At 41.6% G+C, this 19,381-nt stretch overlaps 1 protein-coding gene across 2 annotated transcripts in view; it reads right to left on the reverse strand.

Moving 5' to 3' along the window:
* sfmbt1 (Scm like with four mbt domains 1) overlaps positions 1-19,381 on the reverse strand; it is a 30,650-nt gene that overhangs the window by 1,996 nt on the left and 9,273 nt on the right. The window contains exons 4-18 of one of the 2 annotated variants that reach the window (XM_084061189.1): positions 18,763-19,009; positions 17,607-17,695; positions 16,121-16,373; positions 14,156-14,253; positions 13,228-13,329; positions 11,739-11,904; positions 9,810-9,892; positions 7,537-7,663; positions 6,545-6,658; positions 6,098-6,137; positions 5,296-5,360; positions 4,580-4,719; positions 2,165-2,274; positions 1,541-1,716; positions 617-795 (exon numbers count right to left, since the gene is read on the reverse strand). In XM_084061189.1, the coding sequence (XP_083917315.1) occupies positions 617-795; positions 1,541-1,716; positions 2,165-2,274; positions 4,580-4,719; positions 5,296-5,360; positions 6,098-6,137; positions 6,545-6,658; positions 7,537-7,663; positions 9,810-9,892; positions 11,739-11,904; positions 13,228-13,329; positions 14,156-14,253; positions 16,121-16,373; positions 17,607-17,695; positions 18,763-19,009 (1,989 nt within the window). Of the gene's footprint in view, positions 1-616; positions 796-1,540; positions 1,717-2,164; positions 2,275-4,579; positions 4,720-5,295; positions 5,364-6,097; positions 6,138-6,544; positions 6,659-7,536; positions 7,664-9,809; positions 9,893-11,738; positions 11,905-13,227; positions 13,330-14,155; positions 14,254-16,120; positions 16,374-17,606; positions 17,696-18,762; positions 19,010-19,381 lie in introns of both variants that reach the window. The other variant, XM_084061188.1, reaches the window with a different exon arrangement.

The following is a 19,381-nucleotide window of genomic DNA, read 5'->3' on the forward strand; positions in this document are numbered from 1 at the left end:
TACAGTGACCTTGGTACTATCAACATCATTTATCCTCACCCCACCACACACACACTTCTTATTTTATATACGTAGATCATTTCTAGACATGTACAATACAGTTCTAGATTTATATTCCACATTTGCAGCTGTGTTGCTCATCCCACAAATGCATGTTCATTACAAATGGGACATCCTTGTAAAGGGAAACAATCAGGACTTCCAGTGATACAAGATACATGTGCTGCTAGTACAGTAACAATATAGATATGATTGAACAAACATTTTTTCAAACCTTTTGTAGCAGCCTGTATTTGTTTTAGAATGCACCGATCTCACAAGGTCAAATATTTTTTTGCATGTAAATATACTGAATTAAAGGATTCAAATTCTGAAGTATGTATGTTTGTATGTATTTGTATGACTGACACATTTATTGTACTCTGTGATCATCCATCTTCATTAATGTCATTCACACACTGTGTGTGTGTGTGTGTGTGTGTGTGTGTGTGTGTGTGTGTGTGTGTGTGTGTGTGTGTGTGTGTGTGTGTGTGTGTGTGTGTGTGTGTGTGTGTGTGTGTGTGTGTGTGTGTGTGTGTGTGTGTGTGTGTGTGTGTGTGTGTGGGGTATGCATTACCAGTGGAGAGCCAGCGGGTGTGTTGTCCAGCGAAGCAGAGGAGCGTCTCTTCTTGTGGACAAACAGCTGCTTCCTCCTCTTCCTCCTCCTCCCTCTCCTCTTCACTCCTCCCTCAAGGTTGGAGTGCCCCCCGGGTGGGCGGCCCACCCGCCTGCTCTTCTTCTTGCCGTAGTAATACGCTGAAAAAAAGAGACTTCATTATTGAAGGACTAAGTGAAGGACCTCTGACAGGTTCATTTTAAACACTGCATGATTAAGGAATATGCACCTTCAACAGGCAACATTTACATGAATGCATAATGCAACAGAATACTATTACCTCCCACCGCATGTTCATGTGGTTCATAAATATAGTTCATCTACATACATTGCGGTGTGTGCTAGTGGGAACCAAGGGGAAAACCCCCTTCGCTGGAGTTGAAGCTTACTTCCAGGTTCTCGTTCGGCCTGCTGTTCCTATTAATGGCCCAGCAGATATGTCACTATTTCACCTTCTACCGTTTGCAATACATTATATAATCTCAATAGAAGTCAATGAGGTTTTGGGCGAACTTTACACTTAGCTTATAACCTTAGTAAACCTTTTCATAAGCACTTTATGTTTTCAATGGCTAGTTTAAAGTCTTTTTTAAATCATCATGATATGCGTTTAGTAAATTATGGTCCCATTAATTTGAGAATTAACGATAAAGTAGGGTATGTTTCTAGGGTTTCTACTGGTTCCACCGAGTGAAGACCCGCCCTTGTTGCGGTTGCAGCCAATCGCATTCATTTCCAGTTGCATTTCGAACCGGATATAGAAAGATGTCGCTGAAATCGCTGAAAAATAGGCTTCTATTAAATAAATATTTTTTACGGTCTATGGTGGGAACTTCATCTAATCATTACGAAGTATTTTTCTCAGCAACCAAGCAGCAACCTTACTGTATTTGGTCTTGGTGAGGACGGAGCAGTTTTCAGAGCAGTGCTCCAGAACCATCTTGGGTCCAAACAGGTTGGGGCAGCACTCCAGCTTGATGCAGGTCTTCCTGCAGAACTCTGCCACACGGTCCGCAGTACGGACAATCTCCACCGTGGCCCGGTAACTCTTCCCTTTATACCTGACCATGGGAGAGAGAGGAAGCAATGAGGAGCCGTTTTTTGAATATTTGGGGAATTGTTCATGTAAATGTTTATTATATTCATCCTAAAATAACAGGAGACAGTGGAGGACAGCAGTGCTCACATGCTCAAAACTTTGGCAAATCTTTGCTGCCAATGCCGAGCAGAAACAGATGTTCTGTACAAATGGGGCATCATTTAGACCTGGAACACCTATACGTTATTATACCTTTCGAGCTGGGAAGACCTCTGTGTGTAGTTGTTGCTATGTATGTTGTCTCTGTCGCGTGGAAACCTCATATTTCCAAAACTGTTACTTTTCATTCAAATTATGGTTATAGCTAAAAATCTAAAATGACACAGATGCGTTCCCAGATTGAATGGGTTAATGGGCTAATGGGAACTAAACAGGCTTTCCAGTGGTGTATAAAAGGTATTTCCCCTCACTTGGCTTTGAGCATCTCCCCATTTCCTTGGTAACGACCCTCCTGGTCCAGCTGGAGCTCTCTCAGCACACGGCTGGGCTTGTAAGCAGAGTTTATCAGCAGAGTCAACACCTACGATTCAACACATGCATGAAGACGTATTGGTTAGCCTGGAGGTGGTCTTCAAGGTTTTTTGATTGATTGAATACTTTATTAACAGTTTGCAAAAAATACAGCGGTACGATAGATTACACAATGGTGCTAAAAGGAAAACACAATTGTGGACAAATGTATTCAATTCATTAAGACATTTGAAGACATACAATGACATACAAGAAATCATCAACAATAGTAGCAAATAAAAGTATATGTACAGAAAACATTGGGGGGGAGGGGGCATTCCTGGTGTCAAGCGTAGAAGACATGTCTAGGTCCAGTTGCAAAAAGGTGCTCTTTTATGGCGGTTTTGAAGGAGGGTAGGGAGTCGCACTATTTGATGGCTGGTGGTAGGGCATTCCACATTTTGGTGGCATAACAGTAGAACGAATCTGGGTTGAATGAGATCAGTGGAGCGCCCCTTGGCGTTGTGTGTCTCTCTGTCATTGAAGTAGTTTGACAGGTACATGGGCACTGGGCCCTTGAGTATCTTGAAGACCAGGCCCATTGCAAGTTGAAGTTGCTGTACTCTTGTCTCCTGACGTTTTTTTTGTCAACCCATTCAATCCGGGACCACATCTCTGTCATTCTAAATTTCTTTTGGCTATTAAAAAATAGCATACAAGATCTGTAGATCTGCTATTTTTGAAACATCGTGAAAATGTGTGCAAAACTTTGAATATATATATTTTTAAAGCGAAAATTTGTAAAATATTTTGTTCCAGGGACCCCCAGAAGCAAAGATTTGAGGTACAAATGTTGTAAAAAAATATACATATTCAAAGATTTGCACAAATCTTCACGATTTTTCCCAAATAGCAGATCTACAAGCTCATAGTAATATCTGCTATTTTTTAATAGCCAAATAAATCTAAAATACAGAAAACAGATGCGTTCCCGGATTGAATGGGTTAATGCAGTGCAAGGGCCTGTTCAAACTGCGGAGCATTTCTTCAGCTTGAACCCTGCGACGCGTCTCACCATGTCGTATTTTTAGAAGAAAGTGGTGGAAACGAAGCAGAGCAGGCTGCTGCACTCGCATAAATCTTAGTATCATATTGTTACTGTCGGGCAGAAACCTCTTAACTCCATATACTAACCTTTTGTGTTTTTTCGTAAATTAACAGTGTATGATTATACTACCGCATCATAGAAAAGCATCAAAAGTAGCAGATCCGCAAGCACAAATTTGAGCTTGTAGATCTGCTACTTTTGCCATTTTTGAATTTGAATCCTGAAAAGTAACAGTTTTGGACATATGAGGTTTCTACCCGACAGAGAGAATATATCTCTGTATATATTATGTGGTAAATGGTGCATTTATATAGCGCCTTTATCCAAAGCGCTTTACGTTCACGTTCCATGCAAGGCACCAACCTGCTCATCGGGAGCAGTTGGGGGTTCAGTCAGTGTATTGCTCAAGGACACTTCGACACTAACTCAGGAGGGAGCCTGGGATCCAAGTGTTCAAGTCTCTTAACCTAAGAGACCATATTTTTACTAGGCGCATCTGTGTAACCACTTTAACCATAATTTTATACTTTGACTATTAAAAAATAGCAGATATACAAGCTCATAGCACGGCACAGAGTGCCACGCTACGAGCTTGTAGATCTGCTATTTTTTTTTAAGTAATGACATTTTTTGCAAATCTTTGAATATAAATATTTTTCAAAGCGAACGTTTGTAACTCACATCTTTGCTTCTGGGGGGTCCCTGGAACAACATAATTTGAGATGGGGGTCCACATTACAAAGTTTGAGAACCACTTGACATTATAGCAACATAAGTGTTTCAGAGAACTGTTAGGATTTAGAAGACATTTGCAGAATCGGCCTCAGGTCTTAATGGGTTAAAAGTTACAACTGGTATGCAATGCTTGCCGCTCAAGTTAACCCATTTCTCTTTTGTGATAATCTGCTGGGGAAGCGTGAACAGCTCCTAAATGCCCATTAAAGCCGGGAAAGTGTTGGTTGTAAGTGGTTGAGACCCCACAGTGGTCCTTGGGGGGGTACCAGGGGGTCCCCAGCAAAAGTAGTTAATATAGCGTCACAATCATCTTAACCACTTTAACCATATTTTATACTTTGGCTATTCAAAAGCTTGTAGATCTGCTATTTTTGAAAAATATTGAACATTTGTGTAAATCTTTGAATACTATTATTTTTAAAAGCGTCCGTGGCCAAATAAATGCATAAGAATTTGGGGGGTCCTTGTCATGAAAGAGATTGAGAACCAACTGATCTATGCATTAAGTATCTGATCTAGCCTTCCGCCTCACCTCTTTGAGCACGAGGGCACAGTTTCCCGGGCCAATGAACTGGGGCAGCTCGGCGATGCGTCCCTTGTTCAGGTACGGCCCAGAGAAACAGCGATGGTTGAAGTAGATCTTGGGCGAGCAGTACTTCCCGTTCCCCTGTCCTGCAACCCCGACACAAAACACGACACCAACATGTGTGATGTGAGACAGACAGCCCACAACAGAGACAGCCGCCAGCAGACACGATATCAATTTTCTTTTTTTACTAGTAGTAAAAGTATCAATACTGCAACATAAGAAATACTCTGTTATAAGTAAAAGGTAATTAAAATGTAATAGCACCAAAAATAAAAGTACTCAGGCGGAAAGGTCCTGTTTCACAAGTTATCAGATCAACAAGCTCACAACGTGTCGCAGCACGACGCGATATGAGGTTGTAGATCGACTATTTTCAAAAAGCCAAAGTTTAAATGGGGCTGAAGTCATTAATGTATGTTTTGTAATAATAATCGGAATCTATTAATTGTAGTGGAGTAGGATAAAAAGTACAATATTTGCCTCTGAGATGTAGTGGAGTAGAAGTAAAAGTATTTTAACTACTCCAGTAAATTAAACATACCTCAAAACTGTACTTTTAAGTACAGTACTTGAGTAACCGTACTTGTAGTTTACTTTCCATCACTGCCCATTTATGAACCTCAAAGACGAGACCGGTGGGATCATGTGACGTCACTCACCTGTCTCTGAGTGGCTGGCCACCTGGTGCTTGACAGAATCAGGTGACGAGGACTTGGGCGAGCGTCTGCTGTTAAGGTCATGGGGAGACAAAACAGCAGAGGGTTAGAGAGGGCGGGCATGGGACTTAGGTATCTCTTCAAACTTATCTTTGTCCACTTTACTCCCTGTATCAATGGATTTAACCCATTCAATCCGGGAACGCTTCTGTGTCGTTTTAGATTTCTTTGGCTATTTTTTAAAAAAATTGAAATTTTAAATAAAAAGAAAAATAGCAAATCTTTGAATATAATACAAGTTTAACTCAAATCCTTGCTTCTGGGGGTCCCTGGAACATGGGGGGTGGTCCACGGACAAATGCATATCATTTTGGTGGTCCTTGACATGAAAAAAAGAACCACTGATATTATAGCAACATAAGTTTTTTTTCTTTTTTTTTCTTTTTTTTAATGTTAGGATTTAGAAGACATTTGTAGAATCCCCAGAAGCGAAGTTTTGAGTAAAAAATGTTCGCTGTTACTTTTCAGGACTACTTTTTATGCTTTTGTGTGACGCTGTAGTATGATCAAGTAGGCTGTTAGTTTACGGAAAAAAACTATGGAGAATATGGAGATAGGAGATTTCCGCCCGACAGCAATGATATGTTGTATCGTTGTTATATTGTAATTGTTTCTTGTTTTTGGGGGGGACTACGGATGGAAAGTAGCTTTTGCTAAATCCGGCTCATGAGTATGTATTACACCCGTCTCGTGTCCATCAATGTGCACTGTCCCAACCAAATAAATGAATAAATGAAGTACTCACGTCTCCGGCTGCACGACGGCGACCTTCCTCTGCTTCGCCACTGGAAGAGAGGGAAGGGTTAGATCACACATCATGGTGTAAGAGTGATGTGTGATTCATTTGAAGTCAAGTGCAATAACTGAGACAGGTTTTGTTGTTGCAGTTATAATGCTTGAACAGAAAACATAATACCCACTGTGTTTGTGTGTGGAGTAAGCAGTAGTAAGCCTTGTGGTGCCATATGGCCCATAGGGGGAGGAGCCTATTTCCTCTTTCTGTAGCGTGAGCCTTGATGTACAAGTACACCCCCTGGATATGAGCTAGTATGCCACATGCATTGGGTCCCATTCCTATAGTCTTTGGGGTATGACCAATCGAACCCCAACCTCCCAGTCTCTAACCACAAGGCCACTGAGCTGGTCTGTGCATGGAGTGCATTTAATTTGTGTAGGTTATGGTACGGCATACCTAAGGGTTTGATGGGGTAGACCAGAGGGTAGCCGTTTGTCTCACACCAGCTGACGGGGAAGATGTCCAGGGAGTCCACGTGAACGATCACCTCCGGCATGGGCTGTTTCAGCCCTGGAAACACAGAGACAGCCATTCAGCTCTGACATCCTTTTCACCCATTAAATCCGGGAAAGCAACCGTGTCAATTTAGAGATTGACCTTGTTACTAAGTAATAGGCTGCATTGAAACACAGTGTGTTAGGTGAGTACAGGCAGAATCGGAGGTGGCAGAAACATGACTTCTTAATTCGTTAAGACCGGGAACGCATCTGTGTCATTTTAAGATTTCTTTGGCAAAAAATAGCAAATGTACAAGATCTACAAGCTCATAGCGTGGCACTCTCGGTGCCGCGCTATGAGCTTGTAGATCTGCTATTTTTTGAAAAATCACTGGCACAAAATATTTTCGAGATGGGGGGTCCGCAGCCAAATACATATCATTTTGGGGGTCCTTGACAAAAAGGTTGAGACATGATATCCAAAGCAGCCCTCAGCTCATAAAAGGATGTCTGTGGACACGGCCTGATATACTGGAAGCTGACCAGTACAACCACTGTCTTACTGTTGGCCACTGAGCAGCTCTACTTGAGCAGTTGGGAGTTCAGTGCCTTGCTCAAGGGCACTCCAGCGGTGTTGGGGGTGGGGTTGGCCATTCACTTCCCCGCCCTGATTTGTTCTGCCGGTCCGGGGAATCGAAACGGAAAACTTTCGGTTACAAACTCATTCCTCTAACCTTTAGGCCACCGCTGGTTAATAGCCTTGCCAAGACTTCCAAGTGTCTTTGAAGTCTTGTAGAGCGTTGGTTCTTAAAGCTTTTCTATGTCAAGGACCCCCAAATATATTATTGTTGCTGTCAGGCAGAAACCTCTCAACTTAATTTTTTTTTGTGCAACATGAACTCATTTAGCCATGGTTGCAGTGGACAGATAAAAGCTGGTTTATATTCTCACCTTCTAGGCTGAGCCAAATGTATTGACCTTTGACCCTGGTTACGGTTGCCACGTGAATGTTCTCGGGTGACAGAGGGTTGACCGCCTCCAGTTTCATGGCCTCTCGGAAGCCGTGCTCACACTCCTCCTGTCAAGTGAACACACACACTTATCAGGAGGAAAAAGAACATCACTTCAAAAGATAAGACTGCACAGTGATTCATCTTTAAAAACCCATTATTACACGGCTTGGTTGAATGCTTGATTCTGATTGGTCAATCGCTGAATTCAGCCGTGTGTTATTTCTGAATAATGATCGATGAGCTCAATAACAGACCGCTGTCTAATCAAAGGCTCAGAGCACCTGCTGCGCTGCTTGCAACATGACAGCCATGTAAACAAGCACGCAATGTCATTCACACGTAAACGTTGGTCTCAAGAATGTTTTTGAAAACCTTTGAAGCGAGAAACAGACAATGCTGTAACCGAAAATGTATTCTATTTGATCAACACTTCCTTGTTTTCTGACGCGACCGTGTCCGGCCAGTGCAACACTTATGGACTTTCATTGCCGTAAGCAAGGAAATACTTTGTTTTGTTGTTACTTTTGGGTCAATTTAATTAATTTAATAAGTAGCCGTGTAATAAGCCATGCTGTTAATATCATCGACTTATAAAGCATCCAATCAAATTTGCTTTTTGTTTCGCAAAGTGACTGCAAGCTTGTACATCAGCTATGTTTGAGATTTTCTGAAAAATATCTAATTTGTTTGAACATATATATATAGCGAATTACATATCAATGTGGGTGTCCTTGACTTGAAAAAGTTTGAGAACCACAGGTCCAACCCATCCCTAGGAATGGGTGCTCAGAGAGACCAAAAGAGTAAAACACAAACAAGCTAATGCCATATCCATATCTAATTAACTGCATGTGTTAATGTTGACAGCACTAATGAAAACATTCCGCTTTTTCAGATGGCTGAATGTGTGAGTTTTGTCATAGATCATTAAAATAACACGTCTTATTCTACAGTGTTAAGAGGCAATGAAAGTTAATTAGCTGCCCACATATTTCTAACCACATTGTGGAGGCAGCCAGCCAGCCAGTCAGTCATCACCAGTGGAAACATGCGAGGGGTAGTATTATATTAATAGCCACGTTGGTAAAAAATCTAATTTCCTGCATGTAGTTGTTAATGACAGGCAATAAAAAACATAATTTATGTTATTGTGAATGCATTCGCATGGAAAAAACAGATCGGTGTTTCAAAGAACTTGCCGGTTAGGTTACAGAGTTGCAGAAAGGAAAATTGGGTTAGATTTTACATTAAGGCTGGGTCTATAACACTTTATAACCACATTTATAATGCATTATAAAGCACTTATAAAGGCATTATAACACTTGTTATAAATATTTATAATCATGCATAACAACTTCTAACAAGGTTTATGAAGTATTATAACTTATAATAAGTGCTGTCATAATGCATTATAAACTCAGTGGAACAGCACATTGTACTTATAATGCTTTACTCATTACAAATGTTTATAATTATGCACAACAACTTATAACAAAGACTCTTTATAACTAAGTTAATGTAGTTATAATGTGCTGTTCCACTGAGCTTATGATGCATTATGACTAGCACTTATAATGCGTTATAAATTGTCATAAATGATTATAAACATTTATAACTAGTCTTACTGCCTTATAAGCACATTATTATGCATTATAAACGCGATTATAATGCATTGTAGACCCGACCTTTAAGTAAAGTGTTACAGAGGAGTGGTGAGAACCTCCCCAGCAGTCAAGTGTCTCCTTCAAATGACTCCTTCCCTCTCACTGTGCACCGTACACTGCACTGCAGGTTATATTCGCTGTCAGGTGGAAACCTTGTATGTCCAAAACTGTTACTTTTCAGGAAATGTATAAATTAACCTGTGTTCCAACCGATCCAATGTAGTTATTATTTTAGTCACAAGCTCTTGTTAATACTTTTCATTGGTTCAATATTTATAAAAAACCCACAGACACACTAAACCCCTTTCATCTTTACAAACAACATTTTTTTTTTCCAGATGTACAAGCTCACGACGCGCCGCATCGCAACGAATTGAGAGCTTGTAGATCGGCTATTTTTGCAATTTTTTATGACATTATAAGTATGACCAAGTAGGGCCTTGATTTACAAAGAAGGGAAAAAAAACATAAACAATGTAAATATGGAGATACAAGGTTTCTGTTGTCATTATTATGATGGTGATGTGATTATCTGAGGCTGACTCACAGTGGGGAAGCAGTGCTGTGGAGCTGCCTCTGCCTCACACTTTTTCAGGTAGTCGGCCCAGTCAAAGTCCTGGCCCTGGTACCCTGGGAGGAAGAAGGAAGAACACATGATACTTTATAGCAGGGGTCTTCAACGTAATTCAGGCCAAGGACCCTTTAGCTGAGAGAGAGATGAAGCAGGGACCCCCCACTACATAATGGATACATTTGTGTTGCAGATTAAACTTTTTCATAGATGTCATGATAGCTTCATAGACTTGTTTGACAGCACTCTCATGTATTTTGGATTCATGTGTGAAATGTGAAAGCACATTTTTTTTGCCTCCGTCTTAGGTAATATTTGACAATTTGGCCAATGTGTGATTATTTTCTTGACAATTTGGCCAATGTTTGATTATTTTCTTGACCATTTGGCCAATGTTTGACCATTTTTGATCGTATAGTTTCTTGGTTACTTTAGTAATGGTAGTAATGTCTTATTATTAGCTCATTTTATTTTTTCATTTTATAGGTATGCTATAGGTCTTAAAAGTCCTTAAATTGTCACTTATGAAATGTGCAATGTTGGTTTGTTTACTGTTCAGTGAGAAAACAACGTTACACATTAAGCAAATCATCAGGGGACCCCCCCCAAATTACTTGGCCACAGTTTGGGAGCCACTGTTGTAGAGCATTGTGCCACTCAGGCCAGGTCTACATTCAGAATATTAAAAAAGGGAAGTGTGGGAGTGTCTAATGTCCTGGTTCAGCCAAATGACGTCTCTGGGGAACAAACTAATTCTCAGTCTGTGTGCGGGTGTGAATAGTTCTGTTAACGCCTTGCAAAGGGCAGAGAGGCAAACAGGGGGGTGGGAGAGGGAGCAGGACCCAAGAGGCAGGCAAGGAAAGAAAAAAATTACGTAAGAAAGAGGCACACATTGTGAAAATAGACGATCTACAAGCTCACAGCGCCTAGTTGTGTGCTTGTAGTTCGGCTATTTTCACAATATTTGCCTACAATTCCAAGTGCTTGTCAGGGTGGGGGGTCCCCAGTTCAAATATGATTATTTTGGGGGAGTCCTGAAAGGTTTGGGAACCATTGGTCTATTCCACTGTTCTCAAGGTGGGGTCCGCGCACCCCCAGGTGGGGTCCTTGAAGGAGCCCCAGCTAAATGATTAATAGTTATAGCAACCAAATGGATCCTAACGGGTCTGTAACTCTGTGACCACACTAATGGAACTCTCAGATTTAGATGAACAGAGGATTTTTACAGTGTAAATTGGTGTCGCAGAGATAAGAAATTGTATCAAATGGGGGGTCTCAGTCGTTGAAATTAAAAAGGTTGTCTGTCCAAATTCCATATCAACAAGAGGATTTAGTATCTTGTCTTGGACCATTGGTTATCAAAGTGGGGTCTGGGGACCCCAAGGGGTCCTTGGGGGGGGGGGGTACAAGGTGGTCTCCAGCTAAATGTGTTAATATAGCTTCACAATATTTGCTGTTGTCTCCGCCAGGAGACTATGTTTTCACTTTCCGTCCCCCGTCCCCCTCGGCCAAGCTAACATTGGTCAAGCCTCACGTGACACGTGACAATACGTTGAAAGAGTGTGGTCTGATTGGCTAGTGAGACGCATGACGTATCAGCGGCCTATAAATAGATGTGTCACTTTGAAAGAGTTTTAGCCTCTTTCAAAGTGAGGTAAGACAGGAGTAATCACGAAATGGCTGAGAAATGTCGGAGTAACACTTAAAACAGGATTAATCAAGTAACACTTAAGACAGGATTAATCAGGAACAGTACTGGCGGAGACCTGTGCTCCGAGGAGCACATCTTCTAGTTTATACTTTGGTTAATACATATATACGCTGCCAAATACACATAATTTTGGGGGTCCTTGACATGAAAAGGTTTGAGAAACACTGTCTTAGACCACACATACACACACAAACCTGGAGGGGGGCTGAGGGGGACCCCGTTCTTGAGGCACCACTGGGTGGGGAAGATCCCTGGGCTGTCCCTGTGGCACAGGAAGCCCCGCCCACCACCGCCCTCAGACTCCTCACAGAGGTCACAGAGGTCGTCCATCCTCACCAGGAAGACGTGCTCGTTGAACACCTGAAAACAAAGATGTTGGATTTAGAAAGATACGCCATCCCAAGTGTAGCCACTAGAGGCAAAATGGTACACAAATTGCATACAAAATGGTCTCCTAAGTGGGCACCGCCGTCTGACGGCAGATCTCGCGAACGTCCTATGCTTACCGGTGCTAGATCTCGTGAGAGTGTGTTGCTTGGGACAGAGAAAGGTCGATAAAAAAGTAGATTTTCTCCCGATTTGTCTCTCTGAAAAAAGCCATTTTAGTGTCAGAATGTTTGGAATATTGTGTGGCTTGTGGCGATCGTCAGGGTCAACAGGTGAGACCTAGTTTGCCCCCTCTGGTTGTTCATCATCTAGTTCAACCATGTCACAGTATAGAAGCAGCAACAAGCCTTCCAGCCAGGTTTCAGATGTTTAGAAGAGTCTGAGCAATCTGCTGGCCGTTGGTTAAATGGGGCTCGAGGAGGTATTGTTATTGCAAGCTAGTTCAGCGGGTTCCCAAACGTTTTAGTTCAAGACCCAAAAGAGCAATTAAGACGTTTGAGTCCCAAACTAGTGAAAACAGAAGCTTTACATGTTCACAACGCGCCGTTTCGTGCCGTGTTGCAAGCTTGTAGAACTTCTTAAAACTTTATTTTTATTTTATGGAAATGATTTGGTTTATTTTTATTTATTTATCAAATACTTTTTAAATATACTTTTTTTTTTAATGAACTTTTAAAAATCTTAAAATATATATATATTTTTTAATGGAAGACACAAAGGTGGATATTTACTCATGAAAAATTGGTCCGCGACCCAAACATGGGTCCCGACCCACATTTAGGGAAACAGTGAGCTAGATTAATGTGGTTTTGGGTAGGATTGTGCTGTCAGAGATGTTACTTAAGGTACAAACTGGGAACTCCCGCTCATGCCCTGATTCACTGGATTTGTAATGTGATGAAATAGCACCGTTTGAACAAAGCCATTCAAAGGTTTTACCAATTTGTCCCCGTCCCCGTCTCCCCAAAAAAGGGAGCACGGGCTGTGTTCGAAATAACTCCCTACTTACTATAACGTCTCAGACTGTCGGGTGGAAACCTCATATGTCCAAAACTGTCAAAAATAGCAAAAGCAGCAGATCGACAAGCTCGAAACGCATCGCTTTGCACCGCATTTCAAGCTTGTGGATCTGCAATTTGTGGGAGGGTACACCCCCTCCCCCTCTTCCAGTCAAACGTTTGGTCACATTTGTGTTGAAAAAAAACACAAAAAGTTAAAATATGGAGATAGGAGATTTTGTGCCCGACAGCAACGAAATGCAACACAGAGGGGGAGACGGCAGGTTTGATGGGTTACCTTGGTGACCGTGGCAGGACGGATGGAGATGGCTGCAGCAGGGTCAACGGCCTCCAGTTTCATTCCTTCTTTAAAACAGTGAGAGGCCATGGCAGGTTGATCCTGACACACACACACACACACACACACACACACACACACACACACACACACACACACACACACACACACACACACACACACACACACACACACACACACACACACACACACACACACACACACACACACACACACACACACACACGGTGTGTTATATAGGTGTACATATAATAGATGTGGAATCGTTAAAATCCTAAAGGATCCCAAACCTGATTGTGATTCTGGGGTTTGGCCCATTCAATCCGGGAACGCATCTGTGTCATTTAAAGATTTCTTTGGATAGTAAAAAAAATGCAGATCTACAAGCTCATAGCGTTGTGCAGATCTTTGAATATATATATTTTTTTCTAAAGCAAACATTTGTAACTCAAATCTTTGCTTCTGGGAATACTACAAATGTCTTCTAAATCCTAACAGTTTTTTGTTTTTTTTACTTATGTTGCTATAATATCAGTGGTTCTTAAACTTTTGTCATGTCCAGGACCACCCAAAATGATATGTATTTGTCCGCAGACCCCTCCATCTAAAATATTTTGTTCCAGGTACCCCCAGAAGCAAAGATTTGAGTTTAATTTTTTTTACATATATTCAAAGATTTGCACACATTTTCACGATTCTTTAAAAAAAAAATAGCAGATCTACAAGCTCATAGCGCGGCACTCTGTGCCACGCTATGAGCATGTATATCTGCTATTTTTTAAGAACCAAAGAAATCAAAAAAATGACACAGATGCATTCCCGGATTGAATGGGTTTAGTTACTGTACATTGGTACGCTCCCTCTCAGAGTGAACTGAACAAAGGATGCGAGTGTTGTTCTCTGTTACCTTGCTGAGCTCCTCAGTGAGGGCGGCATCTTGAGGCAGTTCCCCGATCCTTCGTCTGACCTCCTCCCACTCTTCCTCTGTCCTCAAAGGCACCAGGTCTGAAAAAGCAGCCAAAACGCAAAAGAAAATCAGCTGAACTGAATCATATTCATGATTCGCTGTGTTTTTGGCGTCATTTCAATATCGGCAGGCAGAAGAAACCTTGTGCCTCCATATTTCAACTTTTTATGTTTTGTATTTTTCTCGTAAATGAATACCATACTTTGTCATACTATAAGTGTCATAAAAAAGTAGCAGAAATAGCCGATGAAAAAGCTCATGCGACATGTTGAGAGGTTGATCTGCCGTTTCTGCTATTTTTTTCTTTTTAAGTGAAAGTGTTTAAGTGTGTCTGTGGGTTTTATCAATACACAGGTTCTCTTTTCCAATCTTTATAACGTAGCGGTTTTGGACATACAAGGTTTCCACCCGACAGCGACAAAAAAGGATATTGTTGCTGTCTGGCAGAAACCTCCTATCTCCATAACTCATATCCATATTCTAACGTTTTTTTGTAAATGAATGCCCAACTTGATCATACTACAGTGTCACACAAAAGTAGCAATAGCAATGCTATTTTAGAATTTGAATCCTGAAAAGTAACAGTTTTGGACATATGAGGTTTCCACCCGACAGAGACGATATATATATTTATATAACCAAATGTAAGTCCGCACCAAACCGGAGGGCCGGCAAATATTAGTACTAATTCATTTTCTAATGCAATTGCCAAACCACAGAGGTTACATGTTGAATCTCAAAGAGAGATGTTCTAGGTGACCCCCAGAAACAAGCAAGCTATTCTGGTGCAGAATCAATCAAGGACCGGTACACTCAGAGAAAATACACTCCCTCATTGCATTCCATCTCTGCCACCACCCACCCTTTCTTCAAGCACTCAAAAAGAAACTATGCACAAAACTGCTTTGTATGCGTGTGTCACAATGTGATTTTTAGAAAATAATCAATATTTGAGGAGACTCAGTGTCAAACCAAGGACTATCTCTTAAAAAAATAAAATAAAATAAAGCACCATTGTTGTTGGTAAAGGAGGAATACACATTCCTGTAAGCTAGCTACCGAGCATGTGAGCAAACCTTATCCAATTATAGCCTAGCGCAGTGGTTCTCAACCAGCGGTCCTTGATGAGTTTCCAGGTGGTCCCCAGCTAAATGATAGAGTTGGAAACCAGTTGTTTATATCTTTCTCTCACTGTTTGGAGATACTCTGTTTATTTTCTTATTTGCTTCAGTAATTGTCTGTACTACCTATGAGTATGTAAAATAACAAAAACGAATAAACAAAATGTTTAAAAAAAAAAAAAGAGTTGGAAACCAAATGGACCCTTACAGATCTTTAACTCTTGAGAGTGTAAAATGAAACCAAATGGACACTTACGAGTCCATTTGGTTTCATTTTACACTCTCTAGAGTTAAATTATTATTAAACATCTGCATTACTTAATTAAAGAATTGATATTTTGATCAATGTTTGCCTGTTATCTCTCTTATGGTACCAGCATCAATACAGCATGGAATTGTGGACAAAATCGTATCCGACGACAACAAAATATTCTAAGTCTTGGGTCTGAGAGGCAAAATCTCATCAAATGGTGGTCCGTGGTGAAGAAATATTGGACCTTGATATGAAAAGGGTTGAAAACCACTGGCCTAGCGGATCCTGGCCACAAAACAATGATGCATTTCAATACTGCACAATTTAAAGTGATACAGTGATATTTTAGTGTCTCGTTCGTTTCTCCTAACAAGGGAACTGGCACCACGTAGTGACAATATTTGACATCGCACTGAAACACTAACTTAAGACCCGACCTTCAATTCAGCCTCATGTGCCCTTCAGGGAAAGCAAGAATCCACTTTCCTTGAAAAAACACCCCTCCATTTCTAAATATCGAGGGTTGCTGACCTGTGGGTGGCCTGAGGGTGTAGTCGTGCTCCTTCGCCCAGCCGGGTGGGTGGAGGCGTGGGTGGAGGTAGTAGAGCCAGAGGGTGGACGGTGCGTCTGGGAGCCCCTTGGTGCCCAGCAGGCGGAGCTTCAGCCTGCCCCCGGCGTTCTCCTCCACCTCGGCGGCCCAGGCCAGCCCCGGGTCGGTGGCGTCCTGCAGCTCCATGTAGCAGCCGGCGCACAGCAGCTCCACCGGGTCCTTACCGCGCTGAGGCTGACATGATGATAGGGGAGGGGTTAGAGGGGTGGAAGAAAATATTGTTGGTTGTACCTTCAGCCATTTCACAATTGGCAACAATGCCAAACTCAGGAAGAAGAAGCTAGCATTAGGTAGGCTAGGCTAGCAAACTTAGCCAACTAGTCACGCTGAGAACAGCTAAGGTGTTCAGAGCCGAAGTCTGGGCTGATTTTGACTTCTACCAAAGTCGGCAGTCAAATAACAAAGCGGTGTTGCTTTAATTTAATTCATGCTCCATCATGCAATGGTGGCATACTGACCAAAAATAGCCGATCTACAAGCTCACAACGTGACATGGAAGCGACGCTTTGTGAGCTTGTAGATCGGATATTTTCGAGCTTTAGGATGTAGATTATATTCTTTTTGGCAAGTGAATACATTATAGATAAATTAGCCATTAGTGACTCAAGCCTAATTTATGCACATTATAAATTCATATCATTATTTAGCAACAGTATAAAGGGGCAGTACTGTAGAAAATGAAGGCTTCTCTGAATAGCCTGCTACAGAGCAGATTTTTATGCATTATGGCTATGACAGTTTTCTTAAAATTAGATTAAAAAATTATATATATATATTGCCTTTACGCCTTACATACAGTACAATATCGCAATATATAGTACCGTGAGCCCTTTATCGTGATAAGTATCGTATCGCCAGATCCATGCCAATACATAGCCCTAGTAAGAATGAGGGGTTAGCACAAGCACGAGAAATTGTGTTTCGTATAGAATAATTTTGTAGACAGCACCCAGACTGAATTTACTTGCATCCCTGCGTCTGCTGTAAAAAAAAACTTCCCTGAATAGCCTGCTACAGAAGTAGCAAGTAGCAGATCTTCAAGCTATAAACGCGTGGCTTTGCGCCGCATTTCGAGCTTGCGGATCTGCTTCTTTTTGATGCGTTTGTGTGATGATCAAGTAGGGCATTAATTTACGAAAAAACACAAAATGTCAAAATATGGAGATAAGAGGTTTCTGCCGGACAACAACGATGTAAAATTGTGGTTAAAATGTAAGGCAATTTAACAATTATAATTTAGGCATTTAACAGACGCTCTCATCCAGGGCGACAACCAAAAGCAAGTCAAACAAAGCCAGACAGCCAGGCAGGCAGGCGTTGGCTCAGACTGGAGCCAGTGACTGTTTTCTACCTCTCTCACATTGTAGGGCCCCACCCTGCCATGTGAGCTTCCCTTCCCTTCCTTACCAACTCCAGCAGGCTGGCAGGGGCACTGCACTCCTCAGCCAAGACCTTCTCCAGCAGGGCCTCCCAGTTCTGCTGTCTCTCACGCACACCTGAAGGCAGATGTTGCACGCACAAACACATACACACACACACACACACACACACACACACACACACACACACACACACACACACACACACACACACACACTATGAATGTCCAACTTTTATTGAAATGCAGATAATTTTCCTACGTTTTTCCTTTGTTCTTTCTTTTTTCTTTCTCATTGAGATCGAAATGAATTTTTATCTAAATTTCATATTTTACTGAACTTTATACAAAGGAAAATATACAGTTCCAGGGGGTCCCCAGCAAAAGTAGTTAATATAGCATCACAATCATTTTAACTAGGGATGTTCGATATTGACTTTTTTACAGATATACCGATATTGCCCAACTCCTAATTTCCGATACCGATATCAACCGATACCGATATATGCGGGCTTTTTCACCAAAAGTCAACTAATTGTCAGGAAACAACATCACATATCTAATGAAATAAAATAGCTATAATATCAGTATATCCAATAAATCTAATATAATACAGTGATGTTGTTAGGTTTTCAATTAAGTGAGTCCTGACATTTCATATCACACACACCATACAGTAATAACTCCTGTAACTTATTTAAAAAAAAATAAAAAACGTTTTCTTTTTTTTTCAAAAAACAATACAGATATTTTCCGATATTGATTTTTATGCTAATATCGGGAGGCTGATAATATCGGACATCCCTAATTTTAACCACTGTATCCATTTATACATTGGCTATTCAAAAATAGCAGATCTACAAGCTCACAGCGCGTCACTTCGTGCCATGCTGCGAGCTTGTGCATCTGCTATTTTTTAATTTCTTTGAAAAATCTCAAAAATGTTTGAAAAATGTGAGTATTTTAGTTTTTTTTAAATACTAAAATTCTCTATTGGGGGTCTCCTGGCACAAAATATTTTCATATGGGGGGGAACCGCGGGCCAAATACATTTGGGGTGGAGTGGGGGGGGTGGGGGGGGAGTCCTTGACACAAAAAAGGTTTGAGAACCACCGCCTCAGAGCATCCGACTAAATAAAACCCTCCCAGGGGAGAGGCTCTCTCTCTCTCTGTGTGTTGCCTCACCCTCGGGGGCTCTCATGACCTTGCCCTGCTGGCGGCTCCAGCCCAGAGGGTGGAGGTCGGCCGTCATGATGTCGCACCAGAAGTCAGCGCGCCGGTCGTCCTGGTAACCCTCGTAGCGCAGCAGCAACAGCTGGCCACAGGTGGTGATGATGGTGGCCACCCAGTGAGGGCTGCCGGCCTCGGCGCGCTCCACACACACCTCCAGCTTCATGCCCGGGGTCAGGCCCGTCTGCAGGCCTTGGTCCACCTAGTCCAGAGAGAATGTCGAGTGTCACTATTTATGCATCGGTGCAGCGCCAACTTGCATGCGTGCATTTTCCATTTGTGTGTAGGGCAGGCCTGTCAGGATTATTATTACATAATGGCCGAATCGCAATTATTTGAGATAATCACACTTTTTTTTTGGCATAATCGTCATTATTATATCTATGTTCATATATATCTTTTTAAATAGTGGAAATAGCCGATCTACAAGCTGAAAATGCGCTGCGATACGAGTCGACTCATTTTGATCTTGTAGATCGGCTATAAGTAATTCAATAATATGTCTGTTAATTGTCATATCTGCCCTGTGCAACTTTTGTTTACAAAGCCTAAAAGCCAAACAGAAATGTAATTT

Source organism: Gymnoscopelus microlampas (assembly GCF_963454915.1).
Source record: "Gymnoscopelus microlampas genome assembly, chromosome: 7".
In the NCBI taxonomy this organism is placed as follows: Eukaryota; Metazoa; Chordata; class Actinopteri; order Myctophiformes; family Myctophidae; genus Gymnoscopelus; species Gymnoscopelus microlampas.